This window comes from Hypanus sabinus, chromosome 4, assembly GCF_030144855.1.
Source record: "Hypanus sabinus isolate sHypSab1 chromosome 4, sHypSab1.hap1, whole genome shotgun sequence".
Classification (NCBI taxonomy): Eukaryota; Metazoa; Chordata; class Chondrichthyes; order Myliobatiformes; family Dasyatidae; genus Hypanus; species Hypanus sabinus.
In genome coordinates, this window is record NC_082709.1 from 50022601 (window position 1) to 50049086 (window position 26486).

The 26486-nt window shown below is 39.3% G+C and overlaps 1 protein-coding gene across 1 annotated transcript in view; it reads left to right on the forward strand.

Annotated features, from left to right (window-relative positions):
• Window positions 1-26486, forward strand: part of LOC132392113 (protein unc-80 homolog) — a 208351-nt gene that overhangs the window by 93351 nt on the left and 88514 nt on the right. Inside the window, 9 exon segments of the mRNA XM_059965960.1 lie at window positions 3387-3599; window positions 4981-5116; window positions 6206-6339; window positions 8647-8812; window positions 10282-10485; window positions 11083-11180; window positions 16446-16646; window positions 17588-17692; window positions 23078-23216. Coding sequence (XP_059821943.1) covers window positions 3387-3599; window positions 4981-5116; window positions 6206-6339; window positions 8647-8812; window positions 10282-10485; window positions 11083-11180; window positions 16446-16646; window positions 17588-17692; window positions 23078-23216 — 1396 coding nt within the window.

Below are 26486 nucleotides of genomic sequence, written 5' to 3' on the forward strand. Positions count from 1 at the left end.
TAAATTTCACTTCGAAATTTCCTCAAAAAAGCAGAATAAAATTTCAGAAAATAACTTGCTATTCATCGAGGAAGCATAAATCAGAGTGTAATTACTTTCAGTGTACACAGGGCTATACAATAAAGGCAAATACAAAGAGCTACAGCAAAGATAGAGACATTCAGGTAAGCCTTTACTTAACCGAGTGGAGGAATCGGTTTGAAGGCTTATTGTTGTTTTTATGTTCTAATCAGGAAATTGTTAGTCTCTTAAGAGTTTGTCTGCACACCAAGTCAATTTTATATCTTGTTCCATGCATCCATTAAACTCATGAGTAAGAAAGAGTCTTCAGTCTTACATTATATTGTTTGTGCATGTTCTTTAACTATTCCAAAAAAATTGCATTCAATCCCTTTGAAAATCTGTTATGCTTTTTCTCAAATAGCAGCCATTTAAGTCTTCCACCTAACCAAGCATCTCTGTGCTTGAAAGTCACCTTTGTAATTCTCCTGAGCAGTTTGTTCAAAAAGTCTAGCTGCCATCATGTTACAGGTCATCGTTCAACATGGTGAACCCTCGCAAGGCTTCAGGCCCTGATGGTGTACCCAGTGGGCCTCTGAAAATCCCTGCCAGCCAACTGGCAGGAGTGTTCAAAAATATCTTCCATCTCTCTCAATGCAGCCAGAGGTTCCCACTTGCTTCAAAAAGGTGACAGTCATACCAATGACCAGGAAGAGCAGGGTGTGCTACCTCATTGACTATGGCCCAGTTGCACTAACACCTACGGTATGGTGATGAAGTGCGTTGAGAAGTTGATCACGGCTAGAATCAATTCTTGCCTAAGCAAGGACCTGGACCAGCTGCAATTTACTTATTGCCACAATGGGTCTACGACGGATGCAGTCTCACTGGCTCTCCACTTGACCTAGGACCACCTGCTATTTATTGATTACAGCTCAGCGTTCAACACAATCACACCATCAGTTCTAATCAACAAGTTCCAAAACATGAGCCTCTGCCTCCCTTGACCACTTCATCAGGAGACCACAGTCTGTGCGGGTCAGAAATAAAATCTCTTCCTTGCTGACCGTCAACACTGGCACACCTCAAGGATACATACCTAACCAACTGCACTACGCTTTCTACACCCACAACTGTGTGGCTAGGCACAGGTCAATGCCATCTGAAATCTGCGGATGACTCAATGGTTGCTGGCAGAATTTCACATAGTGATGAGAGGGCATACAGGAGCGTGTCACAGTAACAACCTTGGACTCAACGTCAGTGAGACCAAGGAATTGATTGTTGACTTCAGAAAGAGGAAGTCAAGGGAACACACACTGAGAGATCAGAACTGGATAGGGTGAACAGTTTCAAGTTCCTGGGTGTCAGCATCTCAGAGGATCTATCGTTGGCCCAGCACATTGATGCAAGTAGAAAGAAGGCACGACAGTGGCTATATTTCATTAGGAGTTTGAGGAGATTTGGTATGTCACCAAAGACACTCGCAGATTTCTACAGATGGGCCATGGAGAGCATTCTAACTGGTTGCATTGCTGTCTGGTGTGGAGGGGCCACTGCACAGGATCAGAAAAAGCTACAGAAAGCTGTAAACTCTACCAGTTTTCTCGCAGGCACTAGCCTCCCCAACATCCAGAACATCTTCAAAAGCTGGCATACATCATTAAGGACCCACCTTCCCTCATCACCCAGGTCATACCACCTCCTCATTGCTACCATCGAGGAGGAGATACAGGAGCCTGAAAATGTACAATCAAGGTTTCAAGAACAGCTTCTTCCTCTCTGCCATCAGATTTCTAATGGACACCACCTCACTATTATTTCCCTTCCTTTTTGCACTATGTATTTAATTAAATTTTCTTTTTTTGTATGTACATCGTAATTTATAGTTTTTGTTATTATGTATTGCAATGTACTGCTGCCGCAAAGCACAACATGTACCAGTTGTGATACAGTGATACCAGGTTCTGATTCTGACCAGAATCTGATGAGCATTCCAACTGTGCTTTGCAATGGATTCTTACAGACACACATGTGCTTTGTTTGGTACTGAGCAGTGCTGCTCATGGAACCAAATGACTGGTTTGCTTTGGACATGAATACTGGACAATAATCCTTCCTAGAGCTTTAGTTTTTGCAATATGTGATATCTAAGTGTATTTGGTATTAGGCGTGTCCAACTCCATTACTCTGACTTCATGCAAGCTAGAAAACATCTGATATCTGGCCCTTTCTCCAGAGTAATAAGATTTATTCATATTTGTTTTTTATCAATAGGATTTAAGAATTGTAATTTTTTCATATCAGCTATCCCAATAACCAGATCTATGTAATTTATAGAGATATTTTTTAAATTAACAGTTTCAAGACTAACATTTGCATGATAGAAGAAATTCATTAACATCCTTGAGTTATAAATTTCTACTGGTGAGCCAGTAACTAAATTCCTAGTCTGTAGTTAGGAACTTAATCTAGCAGTTATTAGTTTGTTTGACAAATTTTCTGTCTTCTCACCTAATAATCTGTGGCTACCTTAACGGAATTTTTGGAAAGCTTACATAGTTATTTTCCTCAAATGATTCCAATAGATTATACCTACGGAGCCACTAAGCCTTCATGAATGGGACTGAAAAGGGATAAGGAAATGTACAAACTTGCATTCAGAAACTGAAATGTTTTAGATGTGATGGATGCTATATAAGTTGGTATTTTATTAATATTTTACTTTAACAAATTTATAATTTTCAATCAATTTGCTTCTATGCTGAATACATATTTTCTTACCTGAATAGGGCTGGCCAGCCTGCATTTTCCAGTCCTTTGTAAATGCTACTCTTGATCTGATTGCAAAAGTAGGAGAGAATGGTGGAGGTGGAAGGTGGCATTAGGTAAAAAATTAAAAGGGGATTCAGATTAAGGCAATAAAAAGTTGGACATATCTCCTGTCTTTAGTTTTGTGCTTCTTTAAGCTCTTACTATGTTCTATGTCATTTCTACAGTTGCATATTTTAGATGAAAATAGCCAATGTTGGATATTGGCCTGGGATAGAAGTCAGGTTGTGAAAATGATTAGAAAATTTTTGTTCAGTTTTGTGTCTTATGACATTATTAGGTAATGTTCAACCTCAATGTAAAAAAGGAGAGTAATAAATGAAAAAAACTATTAATATTTGACATTTGATGTTAATGAAATCTTAATTATTAATTCTTTTTAGATTTCAACCATGACTTTGTGATTCAAAATTGAATGATTAAAATTTTTGTCCTTCATTTCTTGAGGCAGGGAACAGAAATCAATAACCTGATTAGCAATTGGGTCCAACGGTGTAATGTATTTTTTAAAATGTATTTTAATTTCCATACCTTCCTTTGAATGATCATCTCAGGAAGCTCCAGTTGTAGCAAGGGCAGCACTGTTCATAGAGTGTGCCCGGTTTGTACATCGATGCAACCGTGGAAACTGGCCAGAGTGGATGAAAGGACACCACGTTAGTATAACTAAAAAGGGTTTGTCGCGAGGAAGGTCGCCCATTGTTGGAAATAAGCGTAATCAGAAATTACAGTGGAAAGCAGCAAAGCTCTTCTGTCAGTGGGGTGAGGTAAGCAAAGAACCTCTGACAATTAATAACACGACTTCCTTTGAAAAGCAGTTCAGAGCCAAGCTAAGCATGTCTGAGAAGTATTCATAAATTATAAAGTGAAGAGTACAAATAGACGCCATGTCTTTGGTATCTTTCAAAGACATTGAAAGCATTCAATAGTGCGAAATGAAAGATTTTTAAAAAATGTCAAAATAATCACACCACATAGCTCAGATAACATCTGTGGAAGTAGATGCAGAGTTAAAATTTCAGACTTATTTCCATCCTGAGTAATGGGTGTTTCCAGTGGTTTTTGTTTGTATCTGCAACTTATTTGATTTTCAGTCATATGGTATCTCGTGAAAATATAACCTAGATTTACCATCAAAGAAATTAATGGCAGAAGTTGGTAAACCTCTGGAATTGTCTACTCCAGAGGGCTGTGAAGGTTCAATTGTTTTGGGCATTTAAGAATGAGGTAGTTAACTTTTGGAAAGATCGGGGAATTGAAGTCCATGGGGATCTGGCATAATGGAGGAGATTGGACTTAAGATGGAATGTCAGTGATCATAGCAAGTGGCAGGACAGGTTCAAAGGAACAGCTGACCTACTCCTACACATATTTTCTAGGTTCTTGAAGAAAAACTGAAGTAGATACTTTTGTAACATGGAAGGGCTTTCCTAGAATATCCATATCACAAAGCCATGTCATCTGTGTCAAAAAGTGCAAGTTGAAAAAATGTGCTAATTTCTAAACATTTTTCCCATAATTGTGTGAGAATGAATTTTATTCTTATGTAGTGTGTCTTTGAATTCCGTAAAAATTAATTTCCATTGTCAAGATGGTCATAACATGGGGATTGCTTGTACTCACTGGGCTGTGCACATTGATATGGGTAGGAGATGAGCATTTTCAAAAATTACAGTTTTGGAAGGAAGAAGAACTTAAGATGATTGTAAATTTAATGGAACTGGTCAGAATAATAATACGTAAAGAAAGTGAATATAGCTTTTCTGCCCACTGGTAGGTAAGTTGAAGGTATACAAGGCAAGCAAGAAGTGTTGTGTTGAAACTTTAGTACAAAGGCATCCATACTTATAACAACCAAAGAGCACTGAACTAGGAAGCAATGTTTTAGCCAGGGGTTTATTTTGATTTTTTCTGTCCAACAGTAAAATGTTGCTGTGAAGAAAATTATCTTGAATTTTAAGCACTCACTGGGAGGTTTATGTCAATGGGAAAATAAGGGAGGAAGCCTGGGTTGACAGAATTGTGTATGCATGTTAGAGAGATTTAATGCAAGTTATTTTAAAACAGCTTTTTTGCATTTGTGTGTCCTTAATTACACGTGGATGCATATGTCAATGCTCTGAAGTTAAGATGCTGTTCTTCTAACAGGCTATTGGAACCAGGCTCAATGAGCTGTGTCACACAGAGAGTGAGAGCCCAGCAAACATACTCAGTTTCATTTATGATGATGAGACTAAACGACGTTTGAGGAAAGAAGATGAAGAAGAGGATTTCCTTGATGACAGTATGTCTATTGAATTTTGACGCTTTTATATTTCCTCTGGACTGGCTACAATGAAATTGCAGTTCCTTTGTTTATGATTTAACTGGAAACTAAAAGGGAAAGGAAAAGAAAATGCTGGGAGCTTCCAGCACTTCATGCAACGTCCACAAAAGGAAACAGGATTGCCGATTTGGTCTAAGGTTCTAATGAAAAATCCTTGATCCAAAAAGTAAAACTCTTCCTCTCCTCACAGATTTTGTTTCACTTACTGAGTCCTTCTTATGTTTTCAATTTTTGTTTCAGTTTGCCGGCACCTGCAGAACTTTTCTGCGTTATGATTTAAGTAGATCAAGTGAGTGTGGGAATAGTTACTCATTGGTTGTCATGCATAAATGCCCAGGCTTGGTTCCAGCAGTCTAGTAAGGAATGTGCTGCTAAAGTGGAGGCAGAGCAACCAAAGGAAGGCACACTTCCTCTCCTATGTGACCAGTGCTGACAGAACTGCCTACCAGCTGGGTAATTTGGCTCACTGATTCTGCTTTTAGTTGTATATAAACTACATAGTTATCACCAAAATGTTTGCTTAAGATTTGGATTTCTGGTTGAGAGCTTTACCTGTAGAATTTATGGTCCCCTACTTAATTTGCAATCTCTTCAAATGAAAAGAGTTGGCTGGCTCACACCAGCTTATTGCCATATTTTCTTGCTCTGACTGCACCACTTCTTGCTTTATGCTACATATCCTTCATCAGTTATTGGGTCATTCATTCCCGTGCCCCACAAAGCCTGAAGAATTTAGTCAATTCTCACTATGAATTGAATTACGTACAGTACATCAAACAGCTTGGCAAGCTTTACATGCGACGAATGATACCTCGTCACTTTGAATGGTTAGGAATGGACTGCATTTTTTTGAGCTGGATGCAGATTTAATGCTGGATTTACTAGTAATGGGAATTTGATGAATAAACAAAGGAGATAAAATATTGTAGGGTTATTGGGAAAGAATCATTTACTGCACCCATTTACTGAGGGTCTCCAATAATAAATCTCACAAGTTTATTTTAAGTCAATAATACTTACCTTTGATCATGCCAATGTTTCACACAGGTACTGTTAATCCCACCAAGTGTGGCTGTCCATTTGCACTGAAGATGGCAGCCTGCCAGCTTCTCCTAGAGATTACAACATTCCTTCGAGAAACGTTTCCTTGCTTGCCTCGACCACGTACTGAGCCTCTCGTTGTAAGTATAGCCAGTCACAGTTTAGTGTTATTAGTATATCTTCGTGTTAGAGAAAAGTATTTTGCGGAACAAGAAAAAGTAGTAGGGGTACCACGGTAGCACAGTCTTAGCATGATGCTGTTACAGCGCAGGGCATCAGAGTTTGGAGGTCAATTCCGATGTGCTCTGTAAGAGTGTTTCTACCTTCACACGAAGTGCATGGGTTTCCTCCAGATGCTCCAGTTCCCTCCCACAGTCCAAAGACGTACCAGTTACTGGGCTGCTAACATTTCCCGTGATTGTGCTAGGGTTAAATTGGTGTGTTGCTAGGCAGCATGGCTCGATGGGCTACAATCTCATCTACGATCAATGGGCTGTTCTATGATATGTCTCTAAATAAATAAGCAAACAAATAAGTAAAGTGATCAGTAATCTTGCATATAAAAGTCCAAATGAAAGGGACACTTCATGTAGCTTATACGCTCTGCACTTCAGATGTGTGCTTTCCGGTTTAATTATAAGTACAGGATTTGTTGTCAAGCTTCATACCAACATAGGAATACCAGTGGATCAGACGCCTCCTCAGTAAAAATAAATGGCTATTCCCCAGTTTTGTCTTTGAGGTGCACTACTTCTCTGGAATTTTGGTAGTTTGGAATCTGGCATGCAACAACAAGGCTTTGGAGTAACGTAAACAAAATGCTGGAGGAACTCAGCAGGTCAGGCAGCATCTATGGAGAGGACACGTACAAACAAGCTGGATGAACTCAGCAGATCGGGTAGCATCCGTTGAAATGAGCAGTCAACGTTTCGGGTTGAGACCCTTCGTCAGGACTCGGCCCAAAACGTTGACTGCTCATTACAATGGACGCTGCCTGACCTGCTGAGTTCATCCAGCTTATTTGTACGTGTTGATTTGACCACAGCATCTGCAGTGTACTTTGCGTTATCTACGGAGAGGAATAAAGAGTTGACATTTAGGGCCAAGGAAGAGAGTAAATGACATTCTCTTTTCTCAGTTCTTCAGTCTGCACTGCATTTAGTCTCAGGATGAGACTTTCTTTTCATGAACATCTGAAGTGTCGTCCTTTTCCAATGAACAGGGTTTTATCTTCTTGACGGTGTTGTCACCCACATTTCCTCCATTTCCCAAACATCCACACTTGCACAAAATGCTGGTGGAGCACAGCAGGCCAGGCAGCATCTGTAAGGAGAAGCACTGTTGACATTTCGGGCTGAGACCCTTCATCAGGCAGATTTCCTCGTGTTTGCTCTTTAAGTCCACATTCACTCCATCTTCCTGCAAACTTAATGAATAAAACTCCCCTTGTCCTTATCTACAAACCCCATGAGCTTCACATCCAGCAAAAAACTATCCACAACTTCCACTATCTTCAATGGGATCCTACCACTGAACATATATTTACCTCCCACCCCTACTTAACTCTCTGCTTTCTACAGGAATCCCTCTCTCCATGAATCCTTTGTCCCTTCACCTCTCACCACTAACCTCCACTTGGTACTTACCCCTGCAAGCAGGATTTGTCCCTTCACCACCATTCATTACCAGATGAGACAAGTATGTCAGGGTCATCTACTGGATCCAGTCTTCTCTTTGCGGCCTCTTCTCCATTGGTGAGATTCAGTGTAGACTGAGGGAAACTGCTTGCTCCATCCATAACAGGGAGGATTTCCCAATAGCCAATGCCCTTTCCCATTCCAACATGTTGGTCCATGGCCTCCTGTACTGCCACCATGAGGCCACTCTCAGGTTGAAGGAGCAATACCTCATTCCATGGGGTAGCCTCCAGCCAGACAGAATGAACATTAATTTTTTCAATATCAGGCAATTTCTCCCCACTCCCCATTCCTCTTTCTGGCTCCCCTCTTAACCCTTTCTGGTACCTATCACCCCTCTCTGGTGCCCCTCCTCCTTCCCTTTCTCCCATGGTCCACTCCCTTCTCCTATCAGATTCTTTCTTCTCCAGCCCTTTACCTTTTCTGTCACCTCTGAGCTTCTCATTTAATCTTCCCTCCCCCACCCATTCACCCGGCTTCACCTACCACTGCCATCTTGTACTTCCCCTCCCCTCACCTTCTTATTCACACCTCTTCCTCCTTCCTTTCAGTCCTGAAGAAGGGTCTTGGCCTGAAACATTGACTCTTTATTACTCTCCATAGACGCTGCCTGACCTGCTGAGTTACTCCAGCGATTTGAGTAATACTCTGGAGTTCCAGCATCTGCAGATTCTCTTGAGTTAACAAGGCTTCGGAACTGTTTTATTTCTTAAAATGTTAGTCTATATAACGTTGAACTCTTTTCACCAGGATTTGGAAAGCTGCAGACTTCGTCTTGATCCTGAGTTAGATCGACATAGATATGAACGCAAAATCAGTTTCGCGGGAATTATCGACGACGAACAAGATTCAAAGGACTCACCTCACAGTAGCAGTCACACTCTTAAATCAGACACAGCCTGTGATGAGAAGAAAGGTTTGAAAGGAATTTAAAAAATTTCTTAATTAACTACATATACATAATCAATTTTTGTATACATAATTTACGCTGCAAATCAGTAAAGTTGCCCCACCTTAGAAAATGGACAAGCTATTGTCCCTGAGGCAGTAGTCATTAGAAAATTAATTTATTTCCTGTAATTCCCATCTGAGATGGTGATAGAATGCAAAAATCAGCTGGCTTCCTCTCAACACTTAATAATTAATGTATAAGAATGGATAATAAATACAGGCCTTGCCAGTGATGACCACATCTTAAAAATTAAATTAAAAATTAAAAATTGAAATGGTAAACCTGCACACACACTGTGTAGAGTTTCTCAATATCTGAATCCTTTCTAAACCTAGGCAATGTTTCAATTTAATTTAAATTAAGAAGTTTTATTTCAGTATAAATCCAGTGTAATATTTTCCCAATGTAAATAATTACCCTTGGCAGATCATGTGCAGATTCCCTTACAGCTCTTCTAAATACATCAGGTCATTTAAGTGGAAGTATTTATATATATTTACTCATATGTTCAAGCTTAATATCATATTATTTACATATAATAATTTCCTAATTTGAAATAAAGGCTAATTTTTTCACTCATTTTATCATTGAGGTGATATTTAAAAGTCTTGTCACGTTCAGCTGCAAATCTTCAGGGCAAGTCGTTCTGCAGCCTGATGAGTATAACACTTATTAGATTTCTGTTGTGCATTCAGCGAGGCACTGCTGTATTCCAGGAATCTTGCTGACATTTATCTGCTTTTGCAGGTGGAGTTGGAATCACTAAACTTTACTGTACAGAATATGTGTGGTATTACAGACAAAAAGAAAGAATAGACACCAGTAGATGATGCTTTTGTTTACATAAAAATCTAGATGTACATAGCTTTTGATCATTGTATTGCAACTGATGTTACATCAGTTATTTAATCAGGTATAGTTTTAAATGGAAAATAAAACATAATAATATCATTTTAGATTTTGTATTGTTAAGATTTCTTCATGATACCAAGATTTGAAGCCACTTTTTAAATATTGAGGTTGTCCCCATTCATATCTTTATACAAGATTATTTTGCAAAATAATTTCCCCCATCCCAAGCAAATTCAGTTGTTCATCACCAAAGAAGACATCCAAACTGATGCTTCCTGGTGCTTTCCACTCCTTCCCTTCTTCCTTCCCCTTTTCCCAACCCTGATTCCCCTCTCCCTGCCACCTCCCCACTCTCATTCCCTGATAGACACCCATATTAGAATTAGGCTTATCATCACTTACATATGTCATGATATTTTCTGAGGCAGCAGTACAGTGTAATATATAAAATTACTACAGTACTGTGCAAAAGTCACAGGCACTTATGCATAGCTAGGGTGCTTATGACTTTTGCACACTACTGTATAAGATACGTGCTGATATCAACATTTTTGATGTATAGCCTTCATTTTTTTTTGTAGGGCCTGTTAGAAAAGCAAGGCCAGGAGGTTCCCGTCTACTTCAGATAAAGGGGGCACGAAGTTTTCGAGTAAAAAAAGGTGGATCTTTGTCGAGCATACGTCGAGCAGGGAGTTTGAAGAGCACAAAACTTTCACGACAGGACTCTGAGTCAGAAAATGAAGAGCTTCTATTGTCTCAAAGCCATGACACTGTTACTGATATAGGTAATTCTTTTAATGTACACAATATGTAGGCAAGTGTAGTGATAGGTATGGTCCAGAGCACAGTGGTGGTGTCCAGGCTTGAGCGTATCAGTGGCTGGGCTGAGAGCAAGGAACGACCTGATCTTTGGACGATTTAAATGCCAAGCCGATTGGATTGAAAAGGCAGGGTATCTGGACTGGGGGCAAGCGTCGGGCCCATTCTGCTTGCTGCTCTGCGATGTTTACTCCGCTCTCCGCGGTGCTGAGGCTGTGACCCGCTGTGGTTGCTCTGGGCTTTGTGTCTGTGAGCTCTGCAAAGATTTGCTCCGCTGTGTGCCATGGGCCTGCTTCGAGCTTCGTGTCCACGGATTCATTTTCACTCTGAATGTTGTTGCCTGCTTTAGTTGTTTGCACGATTTGTGTCTTTTTCTCTCTCTCGCTCTCTGCGCATTGGGTCTTTTTTTAATGGATCCTATTGGGTTTCTTTGTTTTGTGGCTGCCTGTAAGGAGACGAATCTCAAGGTTGTATAATTTATACATACTTTGATAATAACTGTACTTGAACTTTAATAGGTTTGTTGGTGTGAAGAGGGTTTATATAAAATTTATTTTTCACAGGTAGCCCTTGGAGCACTAGTGAACCTAGTATTGAACCCGAAAGATTGAGCACAGGAGGGACAGAAGAAAATTACCACAGAAATATGACATGGTTACCAGTATGTATTACAGTCTACATTTTGTGTTTTCTTCTGTGCTTGAGGTGACAAGGTTTAGAATGATAGTTTGTATTTGAGCCAGCAGTTGCTGTAATGTGAACTAATTGATACCAATAATTAGATTATTCTTTTGAAAATGAAAAAAAACAACTGCAGATTCTGGAGATCAACAATAAAACCAGAAAAGTTTGGATATGCTCAGCAGATCAGGCAGTATCTGCTGAAGGAGGAATAGCTCATCTTTATTTCTTTTTAGTTGCTAACGCTAATTCACTACAGAATTCTGTACTTCAATTTATTTTAATCAGTAATGCTTCAAACATTCTATGTAGTTTTGATCATCTTGGTAATTCTTAAGAGAGTCAGAGAATTATAGTAATAGTTGGGACTCAGGTATATCATAGAATCGTGATATAAATTCAAAATTCAGAGTAAATTTATTATTGAGCTACGAATATATGTCACCAATGTGATGAGATCTGAAGGACTATTCTAAAGTGAACTGTTACTTTAACAAGAGAGAGAGGGAGCAGACAGCTTGTGTGCTATTTCAGGGAGAGAGAGCAACAGAAAGTCTGTGAGTTGCCTTGGAAACTGAACAGCGGAGGTATATGATGGACAATTCGTGTTCCACCCTTGGAGATATATGCAAGGTCAGTTGACTTTTTAATCAGAAACACAAGACACACCACAGGAGACACTCGACTCCAGAAGCAAGGAGGACACTCGTGAGCTTTGTGTACCTACGACAAAGGTGGGGTTTTTGCTCACCGTGTGGACCGGTGGAATGCTATCGGTGTGTAACCTGGATTGATAGTATTACCGTAGAAACAGTCCCCTTTTCTGTAGTCACAAGTTGGTGACTTTTAAATAAGTTTCGGGAATGGGAGGATGACGTGGAGGATTGGCATTGGAAGATAAACCAACACTCTAAATCTCTCTCTCTCCAACTCTACTCAAACCAAATTCCAGAATTGAACTGATTACTTACCATACCACCATAAGACTGTATCACCTAATCACCTGAGCTGGGAAAAGCTTGGGAATCTTATCTACTCACCTATATATATGCATATACTCTGTTAACCTGTTTACCTTATCTTGTTTTATAGTGCATTATTCAAGTAGTTACTAATAAAATAGAGTTTATAACGGAAGACTCAAACTCCAGGTGTGTCCATTTCTGCTGGTTCTTTTTAACCCGTTACGGGGTACGTAACACCATACACAACCCTGAAGTTCACTTTGTTTATAATGCATTTATAGTAAACAGCAAGAAACGCAATAGAATCAATGAAAAACTGCACATGACAGATGGACATGCAAAGACAACAAACTGCAAATACAAAAAGCAAAAAAAAGAGGAGAAATATAATAATAATTAATTAATAAGCAATTAATATCAAGAACACAAGTTGTAAGGTTCTTAAAAGTGAGTCCATAGGTTGTGGAATCAGTTCAGTGGTGGGGTTTAAGAGCTTGATGGTTGAGAGGTAATAACTGATCATGAACCTGATGGTGTGGTACTTGAGGCTCTTGTACCTCCTTCCTGATGGCCGCAGTGAGATGAGAGCATGGTTTGGATGGCAGGGGTCCTTGATGCTGCTTTCCCATGACAGTGTTCTTTGTAAATGTGCTCAATGGTGGGGAGCGCTTTGCCTATGATGGACTGGGTTGTATCCACTACTTTTTGCAGTGTTTTTTTTCCATTCAAGGGTATTGGTGTTTCCATACCAGGTTGTGGCACAGCCAGTCAGTATATGCTCTACCATGCATCTGTTGAAGTTTGTCAAAGTTTTTAGATGACAAGTAGAAGTGCTGCCTCCTCTATAATAGCAGGACAGATTTTCTGAAATGTTAACACCAAGGAATTCAAAGTTGCTGAACCTCTCCTCCTCTGACTCCCCAGTGAGGACTGGCTCATGGACCTCCAGTTTCCTCCTGCTGAAGTCAATAATCATCTCCTAGGTCTTGCTGACATTGAATAAGAGACTGATGTGGCACCACTCAGCCAGATTTTCAATCGCCATCCATATTTCTGATTCTTCACCACCTTTGATTTGGCTCACAACAGTAATGTTGTCAGCAAACTTAAATATGACATTGGAGCAATATGACATTATCCCCACTAGCATCCCCATCTATAACAACTTTAAGGAACTAAGCATACTAACATGCTATTCCAATGCAATTTGAATATCTTCCAGAGGAAGTGGTCCTGTCAATAGTTTATCAATGTGGAATAACAAGGAGTGGGTCAGAAACCATTTAACATCATGACTGATTATTGAAACAACCCCACTTAGGACTCCTGATTATCTCAGAGTCCAAAATACTCTCAACCATTGCCTTTGATGCAGTCATGGACTAAGCATTTTCGGGGTATCTGTAGTAGAAAATTACAGCTAGTAACAATCCTATAAGTGAAGTTCTCATATCAATCCAAAGTTATTAAATTTTCAACATGATATAATTCCCTCATCTGGATTCTCCAGTCCAGGAGAATTGTGCTCTGGGTTTTTCTATGTAGGTACAAGGCTGGGTGGTGTAGAGGCTGTCAGCTGATGGGTGGAACCAGATAGGTAGTGGACGATGGGCAGATGGAACCTGATGAGGAGGAGGAGTGGTATAGATGCTGGTGGTAAGTGGTTTCAGATGTGAGGGGATGTAGGATGGAAGATGTGGACTAAAGGAACTCTCTAGCTGTTCTGCCTGGAGAAAGGGGGCAGGGGTAACAGGGCAAGTGTGCTGCATATGGAAATGCAAAATCAGAATCAGGTTTAATATCACTGGCATATGTTATGGAATATGTTATTTTGTGGCAGCAGTATATTTGCAATACATCATAAAAATAATAAATTACAATTATGTATAGATATAAATGTAGATATACAAAGATAAAATTAGGTAGTGTAAAAAGAGAGTAAAAAAATAGTAAGGTAGTGTATATACATTCATTGCCCATTTTAAATCTGATGCTAGTGTGAAAGAAACTGTTCTGAAGTTGTTGAGTGTGTGTCTCCAGGCCCCTGTACCTCCTCCCTGATGGTAGCAATGAGAAGTGGGTGTGTCCTGGGTGATGGGAGTCCTTAATAACGGATACACCTTCTTCTGAAAACGTCCTTGGTGATGGGGAGGCGAGTGTCCATGAAGGATCTGGCTGAGTTAGCTTTTTCCAGTCCTGTCCAGTGGGTGCGGCAAACAGTTACAATGCTCTCGATGGTACATGTGTACAAATTTGTGAGAGTCTTTGGTGACAAGCCAAGTCTCCTCAGGCTCCTAATAAAATGTCGTCCCTGCTATATTTTGTAACTTCTGAAACTAATCGAAAGAAAAACATGGAGCTCTGAATACTTGTATATTTAATTTTTCGTTAGTGAGGTGCTTGTGTATGACGTGCTGATGTAATGACGTATGCCATCCACGTGCTTCTTACTTGTAACCCATAATGAATTATATAAACAAAGAATGTTGAATCAAACAATATATTTACATTATTACTCAAATATTACTGAAATATTGAATATGCTACACTCCTCCCTGCTTAGCTATAATCTCTAACTCAAGGTAGAATGCTTCTCGACTCAAATATATAATGTATTGCTCTCTAGTTAACTTATATACTGTATATACAGTTTACCATATAATACAACTACTATGTAGACATGCACAGCATTGCAAATTTTAAATTGTCCCATTCAAGCCTAACTGACTAAGTGTTCAGTGACACCAGTCCTCGAGAAGAGGCTTCACAATACTTCCGGCCACTTTGTAACTGCACCCATGACTATCCTGAAATTTGTGCCCAAGAATGATATGGCAATATCTATATGAATCCTCTGCCAGGGCAGTGCAGGCCGTTTCCAGGGATGGAGAGATGCTGCTCTTGGCATCTTCTGGACGTGTAGGCATCCGGAACAGTGCGTGGGGAGCTGCTCGGTCTGCTGGTCTATCCCAGGCCACCTGGCGAAGCTTTGAGCCAACGCTCTCATTTGACCACAGCTAGATGACTGGCACGTAGCTCTTCCGACACTTTCGCTCAGATGGTACAACTGTCAATCTCCACACAAGGCAACCACCATCAAGGACAAGTTCATCCCAGTGCTAGTAAAAAAGTGGGGAAACTGGACTTCCTGCTGCACATTCCAGCTTTGAGCAGACCTGAGACAATGTTGAATCTTACCTGCTTTACTTTCATATCATCTCTGCCGTAATAAGGAGACTTTCGATTTGCTTTAGAGAGAATAGGTCAAAAAGATTGCCCTCTTTTGTAAAGTTTATTTTTAGGTGTTTCCTTTTCCACGGATAAATGAGACAATCCATCAGTATTTCCATGTTTAGTTGCCCTCTGGAATTCGATCTTATAATTGTGGCCTCCGAGAAACAATGCCCATCTCTGCATTCGTGCTGCTGCTGTTGGTGGAACATCCTTCTGTGCCTTTGTATTCTCTCCCATATAATTACTAACTGAAACGTTTTACGCCCCAAACAAAAATCAGCTGAGATGGAGAGAGATGCAGAAAAGGAAAAGGAGTGTCAGAGATGGTGGAAGTCTTGGAAAAAGTAAAATTAACAGATTCTGCACAATGCAGCATCCAGCACCAATCAGTAGTATAGAAAGAGCCTGGGGGAGTGAGTGGGGTTGTGCTAGAAAGGCATTAAGCAAGCACTTCCATGCTGTCAACAAACAAATCAATGTAGCTAGGGCTCATGGCTACCCCTTTGATCTGTAGAAGATGGGAAGAACAAAAGCAGAAGTTGTTGGTTGTAAGTTAAATTCTGCCAAGTGGATGAGAGTACTAGTAGAGTGAAATGGATTAGTCCTTTGTTTAAGATATAAGACCAACTAGCCATAAGACCATCTAGGTGAAGAATTGAAGTAGGTATATAAAGGTGAGCCAGCTTGGGACCAGGAAATAGGGCATTATCAAAATGGTTGGAGGCATGAACGATGCCTCGCATTCAAGTGGAAAAGGACTGACATGTTGACTTCTGCCACTACTGACGCCACTTGACCTGTTAAATTCTTCCAGTGCTCTTCTCGATTCCAGCATCTGCAGTCTCTTTGGTCTCCTTTTTAGTTATAATTGTTTTCAGTTATCAGAATATATTTTCCAGTTTCAGACATATTTGACTTTAGTTCTGAGCTTCGGTAAGGCATAAGTGACACCAGAATTTACCTGTGTGTTGTTGGATTTCTTATTTGGTTGATAGTAGTAGAATGAAGTTGTTTAATACTGTTAATATTATGTTTCTTGTCAAAAGGTTATGATATTATTATGCAGCCAACAAAGTTTTATCTGTTGCCACATTGATTACTGCCACCCGTGTTGCTACCAGCATCACAGCCGATCTTGCACTCGACTTGTAAGGGCAATCAAACTCCTCTATGGAGACACTGTTGATACAGTCCGCGATGATGATTCTGGAAGTAAAATAGGGTTGAGACCCAAGAAATCCAAAGAGGTATTAAAAATTCAGCAACCATACTGTATTTTGGAAGTAGAATTTTGTTTTCCTATTGCATCCTTATTCTTAACATATTGGTGTCTAATATTTGAATATAACACAGTAAATATTTAATTTGACTAAACTAATTTGTTTCGGTGCTTATCAAATGTACTGCTTATTGAATGCTGGATTGATCAAAGATTCAGTTATTTTCTTGTGAATCAGGTGGAAAATAAATATTCTTTTGAAGTATTTATATCTTTAGATGAGTCTTAAAGGGCAATTAATAGCAATAATACAATGGCCGACAATTTACTGATGTTACTTTGGAATTACGTTGGAGTGTGTGCAAAAGAATTTTACAAGGATGCTGGACAATGAAGCAAGATTGGATATGCTGGAAAAAGAGATACGAGACATTAACAGAGACGTACATAATTTATAAGAGACCAAGTTGGAGTCAATAGGATCTGCAGCAGAGGTGTAAAATCTGGGTGCATATATTTAAAGTTACTAGCTGTTTCAGCCTGATGGATTGTAGAGATCTGAAACTCACTGCTGAAAGATTAGTAGAGAGAATATGTATAACATTTGGTAATTGCTTCAAGCAGGAAATATATCATTTTTTTTTAACTCAACCTGTGGCAGAATACTCTCGAAGAATTTAAAGACCTGTAGCAAGTGTAAAAGGTAGAATTTTACCATTGTAAGTTGTGAAACTAAGAATTGACCTACAAGGCAACTGAACGATAAATGTAAGCTTTGATTGGCATGGCTATGATTGGCAGGAAGACCTCCTGCAAGTTAATTTTACTGTAGCAATGGAGATAATCTAAAACACAGCAATAATGAAGTGTTTATTTGGAGTGTGAAGAAGCAGAATTAACTGCTTGTCATTTAAACCTAGTCATTTTGGAATGCAATTCTATATTTTCTTTTTTTTCCCCTTTTTTTAGTGTTCTGACAAGTCTTGCCTCCGTACACCTTTGAGGAAAAGGATACCTGTTACAAGTCTGGATGGGAAAAAGGATTCTGGAATGTTGAAATATATTAGGACTCAGGTATAGTTATGTAATTACTCAGTTTTGTTTTTATTCTCAAAGTAATAATAGAAAGATGTACATAATAATTTTAATCCATCATTTTGTGCTGCTCATACAAGGTACATTTAGTTTAGAAAATATTCAAGCAATAATAGTGATGCTTAATTTCTGATGCTAACATAAGTGAATATTTGGCACTAGTTTCAAGTATGCTTAAACTATGGAATGTTATGAAAGAACTTAAAAATGTGTAGTATTTTTAAAGTGTTGACATCAATACTTAAAACACAAGAAATTGAGGTCTATAAGAAAGTAGTATCAACTAAGTTCACAATGGCATCGTTGAAAATGCTGCTAGTTAGTGCAAGCAAAACCAAGATCTGTTTGGAATATTGGACGGAGGTGGTGTGATTAGTCTGTTCAAATGGTGACGTGATGTTGTATAGCAGGGATTCCCAACCTGGGGTCCACAGACCTATTGGTTAATGGTAGGGGTCCATGGTATAATGGAGATTCAAAACCCATGTCATACAGTTTCTGTAATATTCAAGGTCAGGCAATACAACGGTTGAATGATTTGCAGGTAAACATAAAAATTGGTGAAGTCATAGTAATGAAGGTTGTCTAAGGATACCATGAGGTATAGGTTCATTTGGAATGTTGAGTGAACTTAATCTGGACATTGAGGTAATGCACTTTAGAAAGTCATATTCTGATAGGACATATAGAGTAAATGGGAGCAATTTTAGGAACATTGATGTGCAGTGCAGAGAAATCTTGAGTAGCAAGTTCGTAATTCCCTGAAAGAGGTGACACTAGTGGCTAGCTAGAGAAAAGGCATTTGGTATGCTTGCTTTTATAGATAGGTATTGAGTATAAGTATATTTTGCTGGTAGAACTCAGCAGGTCAAGCAGCTTCTGTGGAGGCAAGGATATGGTTAATGTTTAAGATAGAAACGCTGCAGCAAGATAGTATGAAGAATTCAGAGAGAGGGGTGAGTCAGTGCTGGTTGAGATGAGGAACAATGGCCAGCTGGAGTCCAGTTGGAAGATAGAGACAGAGCACAAAACGGATAAGTGGTACCAGATCAAGGAGGAATGATAGGCGAATGGAACTCAGAGGGATGAGTTTCAGAATGAAGCTAGTGGCTGATAGGTTGAAAAAGATGAGGGAAGTATCATAGGCATATGGAGCCAGAAAGAAGTAAATGGAGACAAAGACTGTACATTAGCTATCTCTGCTTGGAGTCTTCACCTGCAGGTACCTTTGCAAGGTTTACACAATTTCATTCCTAGCCTCCCACAATGTCTGAAGATGCCATTTCCTATGGATTCATCCACGTGATGTGCTTTAAGGCTACCAACGCTTGCTCATACATGGTCCGACATTGCTAATTTACCTTAGTTCCTTACCTCCATGATCTTCTGTACAGTGAAATCTGATGAGAAATAGTTATTAAAAATCTTACCCATCATCAGTGGTTCCATGTAGACAGCCATGCTGATCTTTAAGGGGACCTTTTTACTCTTGCCACCCTTTTACTCTTAGTATACCTGTACAACATCTGATTTTCCCTAATCCTGCCTGTCAGATTCACCCTGTGCCCTCTCTTTGAACTCCTGATTTCCCTCTTAGGTACCTTTCTACACTTTGTGTACTATAAAGGATCAATCGATTCTGACTATCTATTCCTGAAAGGATGTAATATGTTAACTTGGAAAATGAGTTCAGAATTATATTGAACTTTGTTGAAACAGCTTAGGAGATCAAGATAAAATGTTATTACAGACAAGTGTAAAGAACCACATGCAAGGGAAAACTGAGGTGATACTAAATGTATCACAGAGGAGCAAGATTAGACTTGTGACAATCTCTGGTGAAATTCCAAAGTAATTTTGTTGGGATGGAGGTCCTTTGCAGATGATTCCCTGGTTTTAATGAAAAGAGAATGGCGCCAAGGATAGGATGTGTTGTTCCATCAAATGGGATGACAGTGTAGTGAACCAGAAGATGCTTGTATAATCAGTTCTGATCAAGGCTGCCGGTAGATCAGAACGCATGTGAATAAATAGATTATCAGAATCATTTGTGGCTTTAAAGACTATTTCAGCATAATGGAACTCGTGGAATTCCAATTGTAGAATTGCAGAAAAAATGTGCACAGATACAACAAATGATACAATAGTTTATAAATGTGTAGTTGGTGTAAGGGCAGGGAAAGCATAGTTTATTTTTTGAGAGAAGGAATAATAATAGTTGGTATGAATGAACAGTATGGGATAGCACCCAAGAAAAGAACTATTAACCATCTCACCCAGTGTGAGAAACAGAAAGGAAAGATGAACGCAGAAACTTAGAAAACTGGTTTGGGACTCCTGAAATTCACAAAATCTGGAAGATAGAAATATTGTTTAAAGAAAGATTTGAGTTCAAACTGTGGTGGTGAGGAATATCAAGGAAAGTTTCACACTGAATTAAGATAGGAGAGGGAAGTAGATAAATCAATGTTCTTAATGTTTGTGACAGTTCATGATCATCTTGCACTGCTCCAATGATACTGTTTCTGCTGTGAGTTCCATTAGCATTTTTCATTCCCAAAGGCATGGTCTTTGTTAATTGTCCCTAATGTGTAGGTGAGTGGCAGAATCTGGGGGAAGTCCGAATGTGTGGAAAATAAAATGGGATTAATGTGAATGTGTGGTTGATGGTCTGTGTAAACTAGGTTGGCTGAAGGTCCTGCCTTTGAGCTGAGTCTCTCTTTAAGAAGAATAGCTTCCCAGAGCTGTTATCCAGCACTATTATTCCACAGCTGTAGCAGAGCTGGTGAATTCAGCAATCTTGAAGCAAGGTATTGTTATTGATTTGCTGCTGTAAGTGGCATTTCAGTGGGGTGAATTGAGACCCGGATAGCTAACAGGTGACTGTTTCAATTCATTGACTTGGGATTTCTATGATACTGCCTGTGGTAAATCATGTATATAGGTTGTAACTGGGTTATCTGTCTGGACATGCCCCTCTGCTGACTGCTCCTGTGGCTCCTCCCACAGACCCCTGAATAAAGGTGACTGTGTCATGGCTCCTCCCACAGTCTAGGACAGCCCTACAGCATGGACGTGGATCAATTTTACTGTTTATAAAAAGCCTTTCAGTATTTACTCTACTTCCAGTCTTTTGGAGTAATTGATAGTGCGTCACTGAGCCCATAGCTCAAGTATATGCTGGCAAATCCATAGTTATCCCAGTGCTGCTCAGTGAATCTTCCACCTCAGATGTGTGGCCAGCCAGGTTATTGGCAAAGACTCATGAGTCCCTGTTGTGCAGAGTGTGGGGAGGGGTGGTGGTTGCAGTTAGGTGCAAGACCCCAGCTTTTATTTTTGAGGACAAAAGGAGCTCTAATGTACTTCTCAGTCCAACAGAACTTTGTAAAAACAAGATTCTGCAGGTGCTGGAATTCTGGAGCAACACACACAACACACTCTATAGATGCTGCCTGACTTGCTGTGTTCCTCCAGCATTTTGTGGGTGTTGCTATGGGACTTTATAACTTCTTTGTAGCTATCTTCTGTGGAGCCCACGTGCCATCAAAATTGCATTAAGGTCATTTGTTAACTTTTCAGGTCCTGCTTTGAACTAATGAGCCCAAATGCCTGTTTCAACAAGCCTCCCTCTTTCAAAATAACACAGATCAAAATATAAATATTAATTTTGCAGGCAGAAGAGATTAGCTGGCTATTTGATTGCTAATTTAGTTAGTTGGCACTATATTGTGCCTGAAGAATCTGTTTCTGCACTGTGCTGTTCTATATTCTATGATCAAGTCTGTTGATCCAATTTCAAGATCCTAACCATTTTCTTCAGGTTTCTCTCCCCAAATGAAAATGTGTTCTCAGTTAAACAAAAGGCATTGATGAGATAACTAAAATACTGTCACTCATGGTAAAGTATTAAAAATTACTGTTAAAATGTATAATGCCTCTTTATCATCCGATTTATTACAAATGGTAAAATTATTTGCATCTCATCATGAACTCCTTTGACATTGAAGTCATTATATCACTTAGCTTGGAAATATAAATTTACCTGCTTGTAATCATCTTGCATTAACTGTGGAAGTTGCTCTGTATTGTTGCATTCTATCATTCCGAATGTTATGTGCAACAGTCTTTTTGCAAGCATTTCATTTATACTTAAGGTTATCTGGATCCCAGTCTTGGTGGATTTTTGTGACTGGGTGAGGAAGAATTTTGTTGTATGAATAGAATACGAGGAAATTAGTGGGGGAATGAGATTGCTGCAAAAGCCTGCATAAACTAGATGGGCCAAGTGCTGTGTTCATATGTTTGAGAATGTAAGATGTCTGGTTCCAGATTTTTAATTTGGTATGTGAAAGGTGTCAGAGTGGGGGTATTGCCTGCATGAAGTAAGTTGGGAGAAAGCACTGCTTTTCTCGACTCACCCGCAGAGCTGTTGAAATACTTTTCATGCAGCATTCTCAGCTCTCTTGAACAGCTCATTTTACTGAGCACTAGAAAACTCAGAATTAAAATTGGATGCAAGATAACTATTAAGTTTAGTGCATTTATTTTCTGATAATAATTCCTTGTTGTGTTTCAGTAACAATTGGAAGTGGATAGATTGAGGTCAATTTTAAGAATTTGTATATGATAACATAGGGGCTCCCTGGATACAGATGACCCGACTTACAGAAATACAACTTTAGGCAGAATGTTCCATATACTTTTAAAGCATTTTCAAGCTAATAATATTGAACTACTTATTATATTCGTTCGTACAGTGTATATTCCAATAGATTAATTATAGGGAGATTTAGCATGATTATTCAGTGAAATGAAAGAGTTGTAATGAGTGTATAAAGAGCAATATGACATAAACTACGATAGAAATTGTTTGACTTACTGAGAAATTGGCTTAAGAGCAATTCTCAGGAATGAAGTTCTTACATAACCCAGTGACTGCATAAATAATATATCTAACCTTGTGCATACAATTTTATGCTCAGGTGGTTCCATTTCTACCTCTCTGCATTCATAAAGTTCAAGCCCCACTCCAAAGTGCTAAAGCATAGAGCTCTAGATGTGTGTCCCATGGCTGTACTGTAGCATACTATAGAGTTACTGATGCTGTATTTTGGGTGAAAAACTGACATGTTGTCTACTTGTTCAAATAACCATAAAAATCCCTGTGGAACCATGTTAAGATCAGGGAAATTATCTTCAGTTTCCACTCCTCAATCAATATCATAAAAACCCTCACATGTTATTTCTTAGTGTCTATTGCTTGTTAAGTTTCCTGTAAGTGGAATTGAGAGAGAGTAGTGCAAGGTGCTCAATATAATATTTTTTTCTTTTTATAATTCTATTTGGTCCTTGTTTTTAATGTAGGTAATGAGCCTGTCTCCAGCCCCTCTGTCGTTGTTGATCAAAGCTGCACCCATACTAACCGAGGACATGTATGGAGACATACAGCCTGCAGCATGGGAGCTTCTTCTCAGTGTAGACGAACACATGGCTGCTGCAGCTGGTAACGTCAATCTCATTGTGACACATACAGCCAATACTATACCTCAAAAAATAGGAAGTTTTAAAAGTTGCTTTTTATAGAATGTGCTGTGTATTGGTGATTTCCCTGTAGTATTCATTCCACATTGATGTGACAGCATTGATATGCCACATAACTCAGATTGGACAGCAGAACGTTCTTCATTGCTGACAATTTTATGTGTCTTTAGCTGGTTTTGAGGAAATAATGGTATAAAATCTATTGCCTTATTATTGTGCTATAATTCTATGCAGTAAGACCAGTATGTTACTTGCAATAAATTGGCAGATATGATTTGTAAATAAATACTTAATCCCTTTTGGTTAGAAAAATCTTACAATCTTCCAGTAATTTGTCACATTACATAGAAAACCTACAGCACAATACAGGCATTACATAGAAAACCAACAGCACAATACAGGCCCTTCGGCCCACAAAGTTGTGCTGAACATGTCCCTATCTTAAAAATTACTAGGATTACCTATAGCCCTCTATTTTACTAAGCTCTATTTTACTTACTTATTATGATAATAAGTTTGGGGATGGGATGACTTTTTACGCACTTACGAAAGGTATGTCATGTTTAAGTTTATAATTATTGATAGAAATCCCCATTTGGCATTTGGGAATCTTTGTACTATCAGCTATTATTTTAACCAAATAATAAATGTCAGTGATTTATTTTTTAATCCTGCCAGCCAATATCCAGTGGATTATTGATGTTCAGTTTATTTACAATTGAGTTGTAAATGCAAGTGGAGCAAACAGTTTAAAAAGATTAGCAAGAAAGTAAATTGAGTGGAATTGAGGTTCATTGTGTATTTTCATGGAAGTAAATGCAATGAGTAACTTGATGAAATTTAGTCTTTTTATCATAGTATGTTGTTATGGCAATGATAAATTAGAACTATTCTCAGGTTGTTCAGTTCCTGCTTTCAACATAGACAGTGCCTCAAGGCAATACAGAATCTTGGGATCTTTGCTGGAATTTATTGATAGCAGCATTGGAATACATTAAAAATAAAACATAGAGGAACAACAAATATAATTAAATGGAAAACTGTGTGATGACATAGATTCTAGTATAAGAATAGGACAAGGTTATACAGTATATCTCAAATGGATGAAAGTACTTAAAAATATTGGTGTATTCAAAGGGAGTATAAAAGCCCACTTATAGAAAAGTGGAAATCAAAATATGTAAATTGAGTGTGAATTAATTTGTAACGTGAATATGGTACTTTTCTAAATTCTGAACAGATAATATAGAATGAGGAAGTATTTTTCACCCCATCCAAGGAAGTAAGACCTCGAGAGAAGGCTTCAAGAAGGATAAATTTAAAACTAATCTACAAGAAATTTAGTTTTAATTGTTTGGGCAAGTAAACTATTAATGGGCAAGATATTTAATGGATTCAAGTGATACTGGTTCATGGAAATGCAAACTGGATAGATTTACCAAAGAAAAGTTATTTTGGGGAAATATTAAGAGTAATTTCAAACCTGGCAAGGAGCTCCTTTTATTTGTGGTATGTGGGCATCATTGCCAAGATATTTATCACCTATTCCCACTTGTCTATGAGATGATTTTGGTGAGTCATCACAGTCTGTGTGGAACAGCAGGGTTGTTACATATGGAGTTCTGGGATTGTGATGTGATCATGAAGAGAAAGCACTCAGCATCTTAAAACAGATTGTATTTTACTTGGAAGAGAACTTGGTGTGTTAGGTGGCAAGCAATAGCTTCTGTTGGCCTTCTGGGTGAGGGAGGTCACAGGTCTGAGATGGTCTGTCAAAGAAGCTTTGTTCAGTTGTTGTATGGGGTCATGGAGTAAACAAGCAGTGCAGTTTTAATTGTAGGTGAATGTGGAGTTGAATATATATTTGAGGTGCTTATCAAGCAGAGATGATCATCATTCAAGACAAAACACCCGGCTTGATTGGTAGATCATCCTTCCTCCTTAACATTTACTTCTTCCAGGAAGCCACCAGTGGCTACAATTTAGCTTTCTACAGTAAAATCTTGCAACGTAGGGGACAGCAGTGCTTCGCTTCCTGATGAGCTCAATGACTTCTATGCTTGCTTTGACCACCAGAACAGGGAGGAACCACCGTGCACCCTGATGATCCTTTGGTCTCAGTATCTGAAGATGACGTGCAGGCTGTCTTTAGGAGAGAGAATCTAAGGAAAGCATCCGGTCCGAACAGAGGACCTGGCTGAGTACTGAAGATCTGTGCTGACCATCTGACTGGTGTATTCATGGATATCTTCAACCTCTCACTCCTGCAATGTGTGGTACCCGCCTGTTCAAGCAGGCTTCAGTCGTACCAGTGCACAAGAAGACCATGGTAACCCGTCTAAATGACTGTCGCCCAGTGGCACTTACATCCACAGTGGTAAAATATATTGAGAGGCTGGTGTTGAAGCATATCAACACCTGTCTGAATGGTGACTTGGATGTGCTCCAATTTGCTGACCAAAGCAACATGTCCACAGCAAATTCTATCTCACTGGCTCTTCACACAACCCTGGAACAGCAAAGATGAATATATCAGGATGCTCTTTATCGATTACAACTCGGCATTTAACACCATCATCCCCTCAAAACTAAGCAGTAAACTCAAAGACCTAGGCCTCAATATTCCCTGGTGCAGTTGGATCCTGGATTTCCTCCTTGTAGACTCCAGTCAGTCCGGATTGGCAAAAACATCTCTACAATCTCCGTCAGCGCAGGAGCACCACAGGGCTGTGTACATAGCCCCCTGCTCTACTCGCTTTACATTATGACTGTGTGGCTAAGTACAGCTCCAACACTGTATGCAAGTTTGCTGATGACACCACTGTTGTGGGCTGTATGAAAGGGATTGACAAATCAGAGTAGAGGAGGGAAATTGAAAACTTGGCTGAGCGGTGTAAACACAGCAACCTCTCACTCAATGTTAGTAAGACCAGGGAACTGATTGTAGACTTCAGGAGAGGGAAACCAGAGATCTGTGAGCCAGTAGTCATCAGAGGTAGAGAGAATCAGTAACTTAAAATTCCTGTGTGTCACATTCTCAGATGGCCTGTCCCGGATCCATCATATAAATACTATTGTGAAGAAAGCACGACAGCACCACTGTGGACAGTAATCTGTGGAGATTTGGCATATCATCGAAAACCTTGGCAAACTTCTATAGATGTGTAGTGGAAAGTGTGCTGACTGGCTAGATTATGGCCTGGTATGGGAACACCAGTACATCACAGTTTAA